This window comes from Furipterus horrens, unplaced genomic scaffold, assembly GCF_987537825.1.
Source record: "Furipterus horrens unplaced genomic scaffold, mFurHor1.1.pri manual_scaffold_17, whole genome shotgun sequence".
NCBI classification, from domain to species: Eukaryota; Metazoa; Chordata; class Mammalia; order Chiroptera; family Furipteridae; genus Furipterus; species Furipterus horrens.
The window spans coordinates 84,063,098-84,081,992 of record NW_028327187.1 but is presented as its reverse complement, the minus strand read 5'-3'; the positions used below and the strand labels follow the sequence as shown (position 1 = coordinate 84,081,992).

The 18,895-nt window shown below is 37.9% G+C and overlaps 1 protein-coding gene across 1 annotated transcript in view; it reads right to left on the bottom strand.

The window, feature by feature from the left end:
* SLC9A7 (solute carrier family 9 member A7) overlaps window positions 1-18,895 on the bottom strand; it is a 174,611-nt gene that overhangs the window by 39,970 nt on the left and 115,746 nt on the right. The window contains exon 13 of the mRNA XM_090264238.1: window positions 5,784-5,843. Coding sequence (XP_090120364.1) covers window positions 5,784-5,843 — 60 coding nt within the window. The remainder of the gene's footprint in view (window positions 1-5,783; window positions 5,844-18,895) is intronic.

Genomic DNA, 18,895 nt, shown 5'->3' with positions numbered 1-18,895 from the left:
GTACACTTCCTCTAAATACTTCCACATGCATGTATCTCTAATTTTTTATCCTAATGCCCACATGTCCCCCCATAACAGAGATGGCCTGAGAAGTCACACATCTGAGATGATCAACTGAACACAGAAAGCAAAAGCAAAGTGGCAAAATCTGCTTATAACAAATTCAATAAAAGCACTTTCTTGACTCAGTAACATACCAACTGTTGCCCTATGCAATTGTTAATTCTTTATTCTTGTGCCTTCCTGATTGTGACATAGATAACATGGATAACATGGAGCAATGAGGGGAAAAATAAAGATGCCAGAAAAATTTTCTGTCTTCCCTTTATTACTTCTAGTATCACAAAGAACATATGGTATTGCACAAAGTAAACCAGGAATACAGCTTTCAGCAGGTCTGGTTTGAGTTGGAGAGAGGTGCTGAAATGGCCTTGACCAGGGTGTTACCTGCAATCCAGTACCAGAGTTCTCACTCCAATGAGCAGACCAGCATATGCACAAAGCCCTGTGTGTGCATGCCTTACTTTTTCTCCTCTCCTTCCCTCTTCCCCACCTGTGATGCCCAGGATATGTCTTGAGAAAATATACTAATGGAAAAGGGGAATAGAAGACAACACAGATGCACCCCCACCTCCAAAACCAACCTCTCCTCTCTTACTCCAGGCTTCTTAAGTGCTAGCCAAAGGTGCATGCCCACGGACAGGGTGAGGATATAGAAGGAAAGGAAACAGTTACCCCATATTTTGCCAGGCACTGTTCTGAGCACTTAGTTAAAAACCATAGTGTACCTAGAGCCCAGTTTCCTCCCCATGGGCCTGAGATTTAATAGCACCTTTGTAGTAAATTAGATGGAGTTCGCTATGTGTCTATAAGCTGCTTCTAGGAAGTAGTTTCTGAGGGATGGAGGCTTGTGCTCACAACTGGATGTTACCCAGGGACTTTTAACCAACAAATCTCATAGAGATTTTTCTGATGTGAAATCCATCTAATTCAGGGGTCCCAAGACCACTCACAAAATTCACACCAGAGCATCAGTGCACCCAAAATGTCTAATGTACCAAAGTGGTAGAGGAGAGGTCACAAACTGAATTCCTAGCTCTTGATAATGAACCCTCACCTGTTTTTAGAGTCTCTTAATATATATTACATAGATAAAAGTCCCCTATAGGGTGGTTTTGTCAGCATTTGTAAAATCAACAACTAGGAACCCAATGTCAGGCCTTGTTCTGTGGATTCTGTAGCAGCTCAAAGCCACTTCATGAATGACTAATTGACTCAGATGAGCTCCTGGTGCACATTTAGAGGGGGCACAATACTAGTTACCCCAGCATATCCCAGTCAGCCTACCAGAATGCCACATGACCCAACAGCCCTCAGCCTAACCAGCGAGGCTATTGTGGGGCAGCAGCAACCAGATAATGAGATCTGAAGGGCATGACGTACTTATGGCCAAAAGTATGGCCATTCAGATCTGGCACTAATAATCTCTCCTTTCTGTACCATGAATTTTGAAACAGGGGTGGCTTCCATGTCAGTAGCAAAAAGGCTGAGGTGTGCCCTGTACTACAATAAAGAAAATAAAGTTGAATACAATAAAAGCTGCCAAATGAAATTTAACCCCTTTATTCTTTTAAACAATCTCTACTGGGAGGGAAAATTTGTTGAATAAACATTAAAATAAATTCTGTTTAACATGAATTGCTTATAAAAATTAGGTTTTGACTATTTTCACTCAAGTCCAGCCTGACAATATCAGTGGACCTCATCTGTTCACCCTGGGCCCACATGGCCAGGCTAGAATCAAAACACCAAAGCACAAAACAATGAAATAACTGGATAAACTCACAAAATTAGAGCTACCTGAACCTCATCCCAAACTCAGGATGTTTGACATTTTGTTTGGGGGAACTTACGAGTGATTTTAGATCCACACTATCCCGCTTTCTGCAATGATGGCAGTATTCTAGATCTGCGCTGTCCAACATGGTAGGCACCAGCCAGCCACATGTGGCCACTCAGCACTAGAAATGTGGCTAATGTGACTGAGGAACTGCAATTTAAATTTTATTTAGTTTTAATTAATTAAAAATTAAATTTAAATAGCTACATGTGGCTAGTGGCTACCAAATTGGACAGTGAAGATTCTAGAACATACTACTTCCAGCCATATCTCTCTAGCATCACTCTTTTCTCAACTAAAAAAGTGACAACTGTTTCCTACCTTTTGCTTTCTCAATGATAACACCCAAGTTGCCTGCTGAGATCCTGCAGAGACACAATCCCAAGTGCTACAAATATGAAGTAAAACTTTGCTTGAACTGATTACTTAGACAATGGAGAAATTCTTCATTTCATCGATATATAAAATGAATTTTAAAGCCCTCTGACAGCTCTTCTTTACAGACAAATGACATCTTATAAACATGAAAGGAATGACAGAATTAAAAAATCACTATTTCCCACTCCTAGTATAATAACTGTTTCAAACAAGGGTCATCAGTGGATGATTTACAGTAGGTAAAAGGTTGTTTGGAGTCTGGCTATTCATTTGATGTCAAAGGATCACTCTACAGATTACTTTTTAGTTACATAGGAAAAATGGCACCTTTCCAGAGGAGAGACCTGGGGTCTAAAGTGATCAAGTTTTGCATGACTAATAAAGATCAGTCTGGCAATATGCACCACATGATGAGATGCAACAAGAAATGTATAACATCACCTTTATAGGTTTTTTGTTTTTTGTTTGTTTTTTTTGCAAAATGATTATCTTTAGTCGTGAGGAAAACAAATCATAAAAATCCAGATTGTGGGAATTCTGTGAGACAATTGTCCTGGATACTTAAAAACCCCAATGTTGTAAGACACACAAAAGGGGGGAAGATGAGGATTTTTCTAGACTAAAAGAGATTAAAGAGACATGACAACCAAAGTAAACTTTGATTGGATCCTGGATCCAGTGTGTGTGTAAAATTCAGGTTACTTTTTCTCAGGTGTGGTAGAGGTACTGTGATCATGTAGTAGACTGGATTCCTTGGAGATACATGCTGAACTATTTAGGGATAAAAAGTCATGATATATGCAATGTACTATGAAGTACTCTGAAATGGTTGAGAGTGAAAATGAAAAAAAAAAGATAAAATGTTAATAATTAACATATCCAGGTTAGAACTTAGATATTCATTGTTCCATTCTTTCAAATTTTTTTAATTTAAATTTTTTCACAATTTAAAAAGAAGGCCATTTAATTATATCCTTGGTGAAAATGAAAGAAGAATATTTAACTATATCCTTGTTGAAAATGTTTCAAAAACATCAATATATGTTCTTGGCTCTGTAATCTACTAATATTGATGATTCACATCTTGTATTATTTCAGGGTCTGAAAACCACAAATTGTGAAGGTTCATGGACATGGGTGCTATAATAGGTAAATGTAGGTAATAGATAAATAGGTAGATATAGATTCTAGTAGTTACGTAGTTTTGTTTTCCAGATAAATTCTAGAATATTTTGTTGAGATTCTCCTAAAAGGAAAGAGCAAGGAGAAAAATGCTAGTTAATTGAAACATAGTTAATCAAATCCCAACCAATTCAGTCATCTTCTGATCTCGTTGTACCTGTCCCCAGGAAATCCTCAGTTCTAAGGACAGCGGTACCCAGCATCCCCTTTTCTTGCTTTTACCTACCTCTGCCATGGACGTTCTGACCCTTTCCTGTTCCCACTTGCCATCAACCACCTGTCTGAGATGCAATCCAAACTCCTGATAGCATGGAGCCTAAAAGAACTTCCTGGGCCCTCCCACAGACAGAGAAACATGGGAGGCCCCTGCTCCTGGTATAAGTGCTGATAGGAGATTTCTGAGGAAGGAAACAAAGACCTACTTCCCAGACTGCTACTGCTTTTTAAATAACAGAAGAAAACAAACCAGGGGCCGTGAGACTCAAATGGTGCTCTGTGATTTCTTTCCCCATTGAAGGCTTTTTACTTCAGGGCAATTTAATAATTACTTTCCTGGGAGGGTTGAAAGCTCCTCGGACCAATCTCCAAGGATGACACTGGACCACCACAAGGAGCCTTACCCTTGAGGCAGAGCTCAAAACCAACTTGGTGTCTGGAGACAGAAGGTTAAGCAATGGACCAGGGCGTTTGGTGGTGTTCTGGGCAGCAAAATAGACCAGGCACAGTATTTTGGCATAATGGCTCAGAAGACTGGGGGATTCCCTAACTTCCTGAAATTCCTAGTTTCAGGCAACTGTCCACAATATACATTTCTCTTCTGACCCACTGTAATGCTTTGAATCTATCTGGAACTTTGTGTGCTATTTTATTATATTATATTTTAGCATTCCTCTGATACAACAGGGTTGAGCTCATGAGAGCACATACAACAGTCTTTTCTTCCGGAATAAACTGATTTATCCTAATTTTCATTAAGAATGAGACAAATGTGAAAATCCCACACCAAATAAGAAAATAAAGCAATCAAACGGATGTGCTCAGCATGGAATGATTAAATACAAAAAATGAATTAATTTCCCTTCTGGTATAATATGTACATTCTAATTAACTGCCATATAAAATGCCATAAAATTGAAGAAATTTAAAACTTCTGAAATGTACAAATTTAGAGCTATCTACTTTAATTGATAGTTTTTAAAAATTTTGAATGGCTGAGCTCCTAAATAATTTGAGACTATTAGACACACACCTTCATACAAAACCTTGAACAACAGATCAGAATCTGAATTCTCTCCTGTCCCAAGTGTAATAATTTGCACTTTGCCTGAAGGAACTTCCTTCTTAAAGGTGGGATATTTCAAAGGAGAGAGTTTCCTCTGCAACTTAATCAGTATCTAAAGTTAGATATCCAAAAATGAAAGCGTATGTGTGTATTTTAAACAGTAGAAAAAAGTTAAAACCCAGGGAACTTAAATGCTTCAATTAATTGTATGTGTTTCAATACAATGTGCATCCGGGGCCTAGTGATATCCCAAGATTCATGGCATAGCTGCTTTCATCACTGTGCTCAAAGAGTGAAATACTTTCACAATGCCAAGAACAGAGTTCAAGCCTATTTTCCCTTGAACTATTGACCAGCACCCAAAACCAGATCAGGAAGAAAGCATGCAGGTTAAAGATACAGAAAGGAAAGAACATTAAAGTCTTTATTCTGATTGCCCAACATCACCACCCTTAAGTATAATCAAATAAAAAACTTGGATGCACACTGAGAAACAAATTACATTAGAAGAGCCTTTAATTATCTTCTGATTTAAAAATGCCTGTTTTTCATATCTTCTGATTCACTGTGATTATGTACAAATACACAAAAACATATTTTAAAAACTAAAACAGTATTTCATTAAGATGGGATGAGCCATACGCCAACCACGGCTGAAATATAAAATTCTAGTTTTCTTCATGAGTTAGAAGACTTATTAGAAAATTAGCAGAATTTTGTGGGGAAAGTAAGTATTTGTGGCTCTGCAAATGTGCTGCTCTTAACACTAAGCTCAGTTATACAAGGAGACACACACCAACACTCTCCAAAATGCAGGGTAATGGGACAGAATCTCAGGAACAGTGATATGTCAAGCAGCCCAGAGAAAGAGTGGGAAAATGATTAGACATGACCTGACCTCTTGCCCCTCTGCTAAAAGGGGTCAGGGGTTGGCATATGCAGGAAGAAAGAGACAAACGGAATGAGGAGAAATATCTCAGGTTAGAAAGAGGAGAAAAGCCAGGCCCAGTTAATTTGTTTCAGAGGATGCCCTTGTGTCACCTGAAGTACTGCCAGCAGTGTTCATTCGGGTCCTCTTCGAAGGGCTCCTCGACACCAACTCTGGGCAGCAGAAGAAGGGAATGTGAGTGCAACAGGGACAACAGGGGAGCCAGGAGCTCTGGGCATATGACTTGGACCATGTCCATCAAAGAACAGACTGTGTCACTTTAAACATATATCCATACCGTCTTTTAAACTATTTCTCCTCTCTAAAACTCAGAGAGGCAGAGAGGCTGCTAAGTTCACATTTAAAGCAACAATGTTAGGAGCCAGATCAAAATTAGGATCAATTAGGAATGAAGATAAGCCTCTCAAAATATAATGAAATGAAATCAGAGAAATAAATTCAACTCACAGGAAATGAATTTATACAATTTTTTCAGGAATACATCTGTTTAGTAAGCAAGACACATCCATACAACAATAGAAAAAAAAAGTTGTTACTGAACATATATTTGAAGTATTCACACATATTTTTACACACATTTGACAGAAAGCAAAAAGCACTATATTACTGAAAACAGCAACAATACTTAAGAAGAAAAGATGGCCTTATTTTTTCGAAACAAGTATATCACATTGTCCATGCATTCAACCTGAAGGTCAGGAACCCAATTTCTGCTATTCTCTTTACCTTGTGACCTTAAGAATTCACATAGTCCATTTTCACCTTCCTTAATAATTGCTGGGGTAACCAGAGTGCATTTGAACTTCACCATTACATGAAAAGCAGGGTTTCATAAACTTGACATTTTGAACACTGACCTCTATGCACATGATACCAGTAAGCACCCACCCACCCCAGTGCAATCACAAATGTCTCCAGATATTGCCAAGTGCCCTCTTGGAGGCAAAATTGCCCTCAGTTGAAAACAACTGCATCAAATCATGTATTCTCAATGAAGGGTGATATTGCCCCCATGGGTATGAAAATTGGTTCTTGTTGGACAAAAACAATGTTTAGATATTATATTGGTTTGTAGCCTCTAAAACACCACAGTACGTAAATAGATACATAGTAGATTGTGGTACTGAGATTTCTTAAAAAGAAATAACTGTGGTATTAAAATTGGGGAAAATATTTTGAAAGGCTCCTTGAGGGGTGGAAATAATGAACAAAAGGTTAAGGAACACTGTGTTAGACATACCTAAATTCTCATGCTACTAATATTCCCTGAAATATGCAAGTGAGAAGGTGATGCTTCTTAAAGTGGTACTTTTAATTAGCCACACATTCGGACTGTGACTTATCCAGAGTCTCTACATTACTATAGTATTAAAAAATTATAACAAATTCCAGAAAAGCAAGCTACATTCCATTAATTTAAGATTCACTAGTAATAATAATAGTAATCATAGCAGTAGTGATACTATGATTAGTAATGATAATACCTAAAATATATTAAACATTTATCATGTGCCAGATGGTAAATTTAATGAGAGAATTCTTTATCACATTTATTAATTGTCACATTTTGTCCTCATATTATTGTCATCCCCATTTAACCACTGAAGAAACTGTGAGTTGCAGAGGTTAAATAAATTGCCCAAGATCACAAAGGTAGAAAATGATGGAATCAAGATTGCAACTGAGTCTGTTAGACATCAGAGCAGCAGCTCTTCACCTTCCAGGATACTGCCTTTGATTACAAGGTATCATCTTGAACCTCTTTAAAAATATCAGTTACAAATGAAATTACATAAGGAGCTCAGGGCTTCTCCCAAACTTTATTCCTTAAGTTATCTTACAGAGAGCTTTATCATAAATTCTCAGTCTAATAGGATTATACAGTACAGAGTGTCCTAACTTGTCCTTGAGTGATTGTATTACTGCACTACAGGGTAAGAAGGTTACCTGTTCATTTGGCTGTCTGGGTGTGTGCCATTCTACCCTCCCACTTCATCCATGTGTCACTTAAACTGGGGACTCCAAGAAGACAGCCACCATGTTGCCAATTGCTCTCAGGGTATATACAAGGCTTATCTGCTGAAATAATCCTGTGATCATATTTTTCAATTGCCAAAATTTTGTCCTTTGTGAATAACAACACTTGCTCAAGAAACCAATAAAAATATTATGTAGTTTGTGTATTAACAAAAAACAATATGAGCATTTTGCCATCATGTTTTAAAATATCAATCACAAAACACCAAATTAAAAAAGATAAGCTGGACTTCTGGAAAATAGTGACTGGGCTTTGGATTTGTGGTTATATTTATTTTTATTTTATAGACAGACCAGAAATTAGCCATGGTTAAAAATCACAGATAACTGCTAATTATTTCTGGTGGAACTCTGAGTCCTACCCTGGGCTTCTGATTTCTGAGCAGGGTCTCTGTCAGCAACCTGGAGGAGTGAAAAACAAGCAGGCATTGCTCTTACTGAGGCCACGGAGGTCAAAACACGACGCTGAATTTTAGGGGGATTCTGAATCAATTTAGGATAAAAACCTGGTTTATATAAATGATACCTGGCCCTTAAGTAACACAACAAGCCACAAGCTTGAAAAACCAGTTTCATTACCTTATTCTGGAGGGAATTTCTTTTGATGCAATCTCTGTAAATATCAGTTTCTATACTTACTATACACACACACACACACACACACAGAACTGACACCATATGTATTTTTTCACCAATGGCACACTTTGCTTCATTATGTTGTCTGGGTAGACTTGGACAGAAAGACGGAAATAATAAAGATAGGAGCAGAAATCAATGAAATTGAAAACAAAAACAATACAGAAAATCAATGAAATGAAAAGCTAGTTCCTTGAAAAGATCAATAAAATTGACAAACCTCTAACAAAACAAAGAAAAAGAGAGAGAAGATACAAATTAACAATATCAGGAATTACCAAGTCACCTATATCAGTGATACCAGGGGATAGCAGTACAGCTCTCACAGACATCAAAAGGACAATAAGGTAATGCTATGAACAACATAAACATGACAACTTAGATGAAACGGACCAATCCCACAAAAACTACCATAACTCACCAAGTATGAAGTAGATCATCTTAATAGCCATATTGAAGACATTAGCTTCATAATTTTAAAATATGTGGAAAAGAAGTTTTCAGGACCAGATGATTTTACTGGAGAATTCCATACAACTTTCAGGAAGAATTAACAGCACTTCTACACAATCTCTTCCAGAAAACAGAAGAGTAGGGAACAAGTCCCAATTCATTTTGTGATGCCAGATACCCTGATACCAAAAACAGACACAGGCAGTATGAAAAAAGAAAACTACAGACAAATATCCCTCATGAACACAGATACAAAAATCCTTAACAAAATATTAGCTAATAGAGTTCAGCAATATGTATAAAATTTATATACGACAACAAAGTGGGGTTTATTTTAGGGAAGCGAGGCTGGTTTGGTATTTGAAAATTAATCAATGTAACCCACCATGTTAACAGGGTAAATGAGAAAAATAATATGATCATATCAATTTATACAGAAAAAGCATGTGACAAAATCAACATGTTTGTTATGTTAAAAATCACAGAAAGCTAGCAATAGAGACTTCCTCAACTTGATGATGAATATCTACAGAAACCCTACACATAACATCATACTGGTTAGTGAAAGACAGAATGCTTTCCCCTTAAGATCAGGAACAAGGCAAGGATGTCCACTCACATCACTCTTATTCAATATAGTACTGGAAGTCCTAGCCAGAGCAATAAATGAACCAAAGAAAATAAAAGGCACACTGGCTGGAAAAGATAAAAATAAAACCATTTCTATTCGCAAATGGCATGATGGTCTACATAGAAAATCCCAAAGAATCTACAAAAAATAAAAATAAAAACCCAAAACAAAACAAAAAAAACTCTCCTAGATCTAACAAGTGAGTTTGGCAAGGTCACAGGATATCAGATCAAAACACAAAAATCTATTGTATTTCTATTTCATAGCATTGAGGACATGGAAGCTGAAATTAAAAATAGAATAACCTTTACAGTTGCTCAGAAAAGGAGAAGAAATACTTCGATGTAAATTCAACAAAACATGTATAGGCATTGTATACTGAAAACTATAAAATATTGGTGAAAGAAATAAAAGAAGATCTAAATAAATGGAGAAAAATGCCATGTTCATAGATTTGAAGACTCAACAGAGTAATGATGTCAGTACTTCTCAAATTGATATATGGGTTTAACACAATTCCTATAAAAATCCAAGCAAGATTCTTAAAAAGATATAGACAAGCTCAGTATAAAACATATATGGAAAGGAACTAGAACTATAGCAGTTTTTTAAAAAGAATCTACCTGATGCTAAGGCTTATTACATAACGATAGTTATCAGGACAAGGTGGTACTCGTGGAGGGATAGACAGGAATCAATGGAGTAGAGTAGAAGTAGACCCAGATGCATATAATCAACTGATTTTTGGCAAAGGAGCAATAGTAATTCAATGGGGTAAGGCTAGTCTTTTTAACAAATTGTGCTAACAACTGGATAGCCATGATCACATAAATTAAAATAAACCTCAATTCTTATATAAAAGTTAAATAAAAATGGGTCATAGACTTAAATGTAAAGCTTAAAACTAAAACACATTTAGTAGATAACAAAAAGAAATCTTGGAGACCTAGAGCTTGATGCAAAGTCCTTAGACATGACATAAAAAGCACAACCTGGAGAAGATGGCGGAGGAGTGAGGGGAGGATGCACTTTCAGGTTCCCGAGACCCATCTGTAGTTTGGACTAACTGCAGACAGAACATCTCAGTGAGCAGCTAGACACTGGCAGGAGTCGAGCCTTGGCACTGCTGGATTAGAGAAAAACCATCTGGGAACAACCTGTTTAGTGAGGATAGTGGAGGAAAAAGGGACGAGATGGGATTCCTGACTGGGGCGGCTGCCCGAGCTGCGGCTGGAAGTACACAAAGGCTTTTTGGCGACCACAGGCTTCCCCAGAGAGGAGTCAGGAGGAGAGCGGATCTCTGCCCGCTGGCAGAGACAGGACTAGACCACGTGGCCTTGGCGCCGAAGGACAGGAGACAGCATACTGCTGTGCAAGTGAGAACATAATTTTCCTTTATATTTTTCTCTTGTGGACTGCGGAGAGGGGTGGAAAGTTTGGGGGTGGTAGGACATTCTTGAGGAGCACAAGCACAGAGGTGTGCTCGTCCACTCCCCAACCCTCCCCTTGGGTCACGCGGGCGCACATAAGAAAGTGCCCTCATTCACTGGCCCAGGTGCACAGCCGCAAGTCCAGGTGCCCCTCAGACACGCCCCAACAAACATAAGATCAGTGCCCCAATGGGCACAGGGAGGGCCCACTGAACACACAGAAGACCGTGCGCAGAGACCCCTAGTCAGCTCCAGTGGGCACCAGGCCCCAGGCCGGAATGCAGACCACTTGCTCAGGCTCCGCTTGTGCTCGCCCAGACGGGTGTGGGAACAGCGTGCAGCAGCGACTCACAGACGCTCACTTCCACTGTGCACAAGTGTCTGGGGCCCCGCCCTAAGAGGCGAGAAATCAACTCCCAGAGCTCAGCTTGGTGGGACTGTGGCTAGCTCTCGGGCCACCTTGCATGCGCACGGGCATGTAAGAGCGGAAGCACCTCAGCCAGGCTTCAGTAGGAGCCAGTCGCTCACTTCCACTGTGCCCAAGTGTCTGGGACCCCACCCTGGGAGGCAAGAGACCAGCTCCCAGAGTGCTGCTCGACAGGCCGGAGGCAAGCTCTTGGCCACCCTGCGTGTACAGGGGCGAGCGCGCAAAGGCATCTCAGCTGGCTCCAGCGGGTGCCAAGGGAGCGCGCTGTGCTGGACACCGCGGGCGCACACCACTGCTGTAAGAAACAAGAACCTCTGACCCGCCAAATTAGACCAGTTGGAAACGCAGAAAAAGAAGACAACACACAAAGGCTGAACAGAGTAAAAACATTCCTTTCTTTTCGTTTTTTTTCCCTTCCTTAAAAAAGAAAAAAAGAAGAGAAGGGGGAAAAAAAAACCCAAAAAACTATATGTCTAATTTATTTCATATAATCTCTCCTTTTCATCCTTCCTCTTTAATCGTTATTTGTTTGTGTGTCTAGTTTAGCCTCCCTTTCACTCTAAATAAATAGAATATAATTACTATATAAATCCAATACTATACAATCGGACTTTCTTACTATATTCTGCATTTTTTCATCCTTTTCTTCTATTTTTATTAACATACAATGTAAATATTACCTACTGGCTTGCATAGTCTCAACTATTATTAATCTATCATCCCCTCTCTCAAAAATCATATTTTTCCTCCCTAAAAACAACTCTTATCTATTCTTCCTATAGTATAAAAGCTCTAATCTCTCTACATTTATATTAATACTGGCTCGTTGGCTGACAATAGCGGGATAGAGGGTAGGGGATATTTTTGAGGGTGTGGGTCTCCTGCCTGGGCTGTGTGTTTGTGTTTTTAACAGCATCTCCACAAAAGAACTCAAGACAAAGTGGATAGAGTTACTCTCAATCAACTAGACAGAAGGAAGATCCTACCAAAGAGCATCTGAAACATAACTAGACAGCATAAACAAATGACATAAAGGGTACCCCAAGAACATCAGATTCAGAAGATCAAAGAGACTGCACCACTGAAACACCCAGATCTCCAATAAAGAATCTCATACCACAAAGGTAGGAAGTCAAAGCAGACAAACTCAAAAAACAAAAACAAACAAGAATAATCCAACATGGTAAGACGCAGAAACAAACTCTCAATTAAAAGAAAAGAGGAATCCCCAGAAAGAGAGGTAGATGAAATAGACATAAGCCCAAATGTCAGACACAGAATTCAAAACAATGGTGGTGAAGAAGCTCAATATACTTGACAACCTTAAAAACAACTATGACAACCTCCAAGGACGTTACCAACAGCTCCAAGAAAATTACAGAGAACTTGCAGAGAACTACACCAGCATAAAAAAAGACATAGAAACTATTAACAAGAACCAGGAAGAAATGAAGAATTCAATCTCTGACTGAAAAACACAGTAGAACCAGTCAAAAGCAGACTAAACGAAGCAGAGGATCAGATTAGTGAGTTAAAAGATAATGTAGAGAAAAACTCACAGACAATACAGCAAAATGAAAAAAGATTGAAAAAATATGAACAAGATGTAAGGGAATTACAGGATAGCATGAGAAGAAATAATATCAGGATCATCGGAAAAAGAGAGGGAGAAGAAAAGGAGCATGGAATTGAAAAACTGATAGGACAAAAAGTTATGCAAGTTCAGGAAGCACAGAGAGTTCCAATGAAGAGTAACCCCAAAACACCCGCTCCAAAGCATATCATAATTAAAATGGTGACATTCAAAGACAAAGAGAGAATCCTAAAAGCAGCAAGAGAAAAAACAGCAAATAACATACAAGGGAGCTCCAATAAGGCTATCGACCGATTTCTCAACAGAAACACTACAAGCCAGAAGGGAATGGTCAAAAATATTTCAAGTAATGAAAAACAAAGGCCTACAACCAAGAATACTCTACCCAGCAAGGCTCTCATTCAAAATGGAATGTGAAATAAGGAGTTTCTCAGACAAAGGAAGACTAAAAGAATACATCTCCACCAAACCAGCATTGCAAGAGATGCTAAAGGGAATGTTCTAAGAAAAAAGAAGGAAAGAAAAAAAAATAAAATAAAAAGAGGAACAGAGGTACAAAGGGAAATGAATAAATACACATCAATAATAACCTTAAATGTAAATGGATTAAATGCTCCAATTAAAAGACATAGGTTAACGAAGATGGATAAGAAAACAGGACCCACATATTTGCTGTCTACAAGAAACACACCTCAAAACAAAAGATTTACAGACTGAAAGTAAAGAGATACAAAAAAAGTATTCCAAGCAAACAGACCAGAATAAAAAGCCGGGGTAGCAGTCCTCATATCAGACAAAATGGATTTCAAAGCAAGGGCAATAAAAAGAGACAAAGAAGGACATTTCATAATACTTAAGGGAACAATCCATCAAGAAGATATAACACTGATAAACATATATGCACCCAACATAGGAACACCCAAATACATAAAGAAAATACTAGAAGACCACAAGAAGGATATCAACAACAATACACTCATAGTAGGGGACTTCAACACTCCATTATAAACAATAGACAGATCATCCAAACAAAGAAACATCAAGGATATACAGGCATTGAACAACACACTAAACCACATGGACCTAACTGATATATATATAGAACGTTCCACCCCAAAGAAGCAAAATATACATTCTTTTCAAATGCACATGGGACATTTTCAAAGATAGACTACATGATAGGACACAAAACAAGCCTCAACAAATTCAAGAAAATTGAAATCATATCAAGCATCTTTTCAGACCACAATGCCTTGAAACTAAAAATCAACCTCAGAGAAAAAAATCAAAGACACCCAAACTCAGGGAGAATGAAGAACATGCTATTTAATAATGAATGTGTTAACAATGACATCAAAGAAGAAATCAAGAAATTTCTGGAAACTAATGTTAATGAACACACAACAGCCCCAAACCTATGGGACACAGCAAAAGCAGTCCTAAGAGGGAAGTTCATAGCAATACAGGCATATCTGAAAAAAACAGAAGAATCTCAAATAAAAAATCTAACCCTAAAGCTACAAGAACTAGAACAACAAACAAAGCCTAGGGCAAGAAGAAGAAAGGAAATCATCAAGATCAGAGCAGAATTAAATGACATAGAGACTAAACAAACAATCCAAAAGACCAACAAAATTAGGAGCTGGTTCTTCGAAAAAATAAACAAAATCGACAAGCCTCTAGCCAGGTTCATCAAGAAAAAAAGAGAGAAGACCCAAATAAACAAAATCAGAAACGGAAGAGGAGAAATCACTACTGTTACCACAGAAATACAAACGACAGTAAGAAATTACTACAGACAACTGTATGGCAAGAAATTTGACAACCTAGAAGAAATGGACAAATTTCTAGAAACATATAATCTTCCAAAACTGAATCAAGAAGAAGTGGAAAGTCTCAACAGACCAATAACAAAGAAGGAATTTGAAACAGTAATCAAAACTCTCCCTGCACACAAAAGCCCTGGACCGGATGGCTTCACAGGCGAATTTTACAAAACATTTAGGGAAGAACTAACTTCTACCCTCCTCAAACTATTCCGAAAAATCCAAGAAGAGGGAAAAATCCCAAACTCTTTCTATGAAGCCAGTATTACCCTAATCCCAAAACCAGGTCAAGACACAACAAAGAAAGAAAACTATGGGCCAATATCACTGATGAACATAGATGCTAAAATCCTCAATAAAATATTGGCAAACAGGATCCAGCAATACATCAAAAAGATCATACACCATGATCAAGTGGGATTCATCCCAGGGATGCAAGGATGGTTTAATATTCACAAATCAATAAATATATCACCTAAAGAAAATGAAACACAAAAATCACATGATCATATCAATAGACACAGAAAAAGCATTTGATAAAGTACAACACCCATTTATGATGAAAACACTCAGCAAAATGGGAATAGAGGGAGCATACCTTAACATAATTAAGGCTATATATGAGAAGCCTGAAGCCAGCATCATACTCAATGGACAAAAACTGAAAGCATTCCCCCTGAAATCAGGAACGAGACAAGGCTGTCCACTCTCTCCACTCCTATTCAACATAGTGTTGAAAGTCCTAGCCACAGCAATCAGACAAGACAAAGAAATAAAAGGCATCCAAATTGGGAAAGAAGAAGTAAAACTGTCATTAAATGCAGATGACATGATAGTATACCTAGAAAACCCTATAAACCCCACTAAAAGACTACTCGATATATTAAGTGAATTTGGCAAAATAGCAGGTACAAAATAAATATACAGAAATCTAAGGCATTTCTGTACACCAACAATAAAATAGCAGAGACAGAGACAAAAAAGAAAATACCATTTACTATAGCAACAAGAAAAATAAAGTACCTAGGAGTAAACTTAAGCAGAGATAAAAGACCTGTACTCTGAAAATTACATAACATTGAAGAAAGAAATTAAGGAAGATACAAATAAATGGAAGCAAATACCATGTTCTTGGATGGGAAGAATCAACATCATCAAAATGGCCATACTACCCAAAGCAATTTACAGATTCAATGCAATCCCTATTAAAATATCAAAGACATATTTCACAGACCTAGAACAAATACTTCAAAAATTCATATGGAACCAAAAAAGACCCCGAATAGCAAAAGCAATCTTGAGACAGAAGAACACAGCAGGAGAAATCACACCTGATATCAAACAATACTACAAAGCCACTGTGATCAAAACAGTCTGGTACTGGCATAAGAACAGACATATAGATCAGTGAAACAGAATAGAGAGCCCAGAAATAAACCCAGGCCTCTATGTTAAACTAATATTTGATAAAGGAGGAAGGAACATAAAATGGAGTGAGAAGAGCCTCTTTAACAAATGGTGCTGGGAGAACTGGATAGGAACTTGCAAAAAAATGAAACTAGACCACCAACTTACACCACACACAAGAATAAACTCAAGATGGATCAAAGACTTAAATGTAAGCCATGACACCATAAAAGTCCTAGAGAAAAACATAGGAAGGAAAATTTCAGATATCCCACGGAACAATATTTTCACGGATACATCTCCTAAGGCAAGAGAAATAAAGGAAAAAATAAACAATTGGGACTACATCAAACTAAAGAGTTTCTGCTCAGCTAAAGAAAACATCAGCAAGATGAAAAGGAAACCAACCATATGGGAAAATATATTTGCCAATGACATTACAGACAGGGGACTGATCTCCAAAATATATAAAGGGCTTATACGACTCAACATCAAGAAAACAAACAACCCAATTAAAAAATGGGCAAAGGACCTGAACAAACATTTCTCTGAAGAGGACATACAGAAGGTCTATAGACACATGAAAAAATGCTCAACACCATTAGCCATCAGGGAGATGCAAATAAAAACCACGATGAGATACCATTTTACACCAGTCAGAATGGCCATCATCAACAAATCAACAAACAACAAGTGCTGGCGAGGATGTGGAGAAATGGGAACCCTACTGCACTGTTGGTGTGAATGCAGACTGGTGCAGCCACTATGGAAAACAGTATGGAATTACCTCAAAAAAACTAAAAATGCAATTGCCTTTTGAACCAGCGATTCCAGTACTAGGATTATACCTGAAAAACCCTAAAACACTAATTCAAAAGAACGTATGCACCCCTATGTTCATAGCAGCACTGTTTACAATAGCTAAGTGGTGGAAACAGCCTAGTGCCCACCTGTAGATGAGTGGATCAAAAAGCTGTGGTACATTTACACAATGGAATACTATGTAGCAGAGAGAAAGAAGGAACTCCTGCCATTTGCGACAACATGGATGGAACTAGAGAGAATTATGCTTAGTGAAATAAGCCAGGCAAAGAAAGCAAAATACCATATGATATCACCTAATACAGGAAACTAAAGAACAACACAAACAAAAGAACTAAATAGTACAAAGAGCAGAGTAGCAGTCAATAGGGGGGAGGGGGGAGGGAGAGAATGGGGATAAGTAAGGGAAGAGTTTAGTCAAGGAACATGTATAAATGACTCATGGACATGGACAAAAGGGAGAGATATGATTGTGGGAGAAGGGGTGGGCTGGGTGGGGGAGAGAAATGGGGGAAAAATGGGACAACTATAATTGAAAAAACAAAATAAAAAATAAATAAAATTTCAGGTATATTTAAAAATGAAAAAAGAAAAAAAGCACAACCCATGAAAGAAAAAAAGTGATAAATTGCACTTCATCAAAATTAACTTCTGCTCTATCCCAGATACTTTTAAAGGGATGAAAAGACAAACTATAGACTAGAAGAAAATATCTGCAAACCACACATCTGACAAAAGACTGTTACTTAGAATAAATAATTCTCAAAACCCCTGAATAAAAAACAATCCAATTAGAAAATGGATAAAAGACTGAAACAGATATTTTAGCATAAAAGACGTATCAGTGGCAAATAAGCACACAAAGAGAAGTGTGACATTATTGGCCATGAGAGAAATGCAAATTCAGACCACAACTGAGGTATCCCACATATCTATGAATTGAAGGAATTGTGGTAACACCAAATGCTGGGAAGGATGTAGAGAAACTGAATCTCTCATACACATAATTATGCACATAGACATTTCTGACCCCTCGCTATGTGCTAGCTGCTATGTCCTAAATGTTGTCTATATATCACATTAATATTTTCCCAGAAATCCAATTATTATATTCATACATAAACAGCTTGTGTGCCTCAGGGAAAGCTGCCCATGCTCTCAGCTCTAGATAGGAATGTTTTAACGGCCCACTTCTTGAAAAGGGTTATGAGAAGTGCAAAATGTCACAAGTCAACTCTGTATTCTCAGTGGAAAATTATTTGATCCTTCCTATGCTGAGGAGGTCAATAAAGAACTTATAAAATAGCATTAAACTCAAACATGATTCAATCACTCTCTGAGTATCCAGGGTACATACTGGGTGACCAAATAGAAGCAGGAAGTAATCTCAGAGGTCACTGAATGCAAAGATTCTCAACTGTGTACAGTTCTTATTCTGCTACACAAAACAAAAATGGTGCCATCTTATGTCTCAAGTTTCAAGCCAAAAAGATGTAAATTTTCTTCTTCAGGTTTATATTACCACAGATGAATGTTCTCCTCAATATAACTCTTAAGATTCATGCCAAGAAATTGAAATTTTAGTCATCCCAAATTTTACAACATAAGAAAAGACCCTAACACAGCAAGCCTTCTCCTAGGCAGTACAGCACAGTAGTAATTATGAGTGTGGACTCTGTGGCAAGACTGCCTGGGTTCATATCCCACCTTGTCCACTTAAAGCTTTGTGACCTTGGGCAAGTTATTGCTCTGTGCTTCAGTTTTCCCAACTCTAAAATGAAGATAGTAGTGATAGCTGCCTTATAGGAATGTTATGAGAATTAGCCTAATATACATGTGGCATCTTAAACACCTACAGCATAAGTGTTAGCTATTATATGACTGTCACTGATAAACTCCACATAGATGGGGCAGCCACATCCGCTCTGAGATTGAAACATG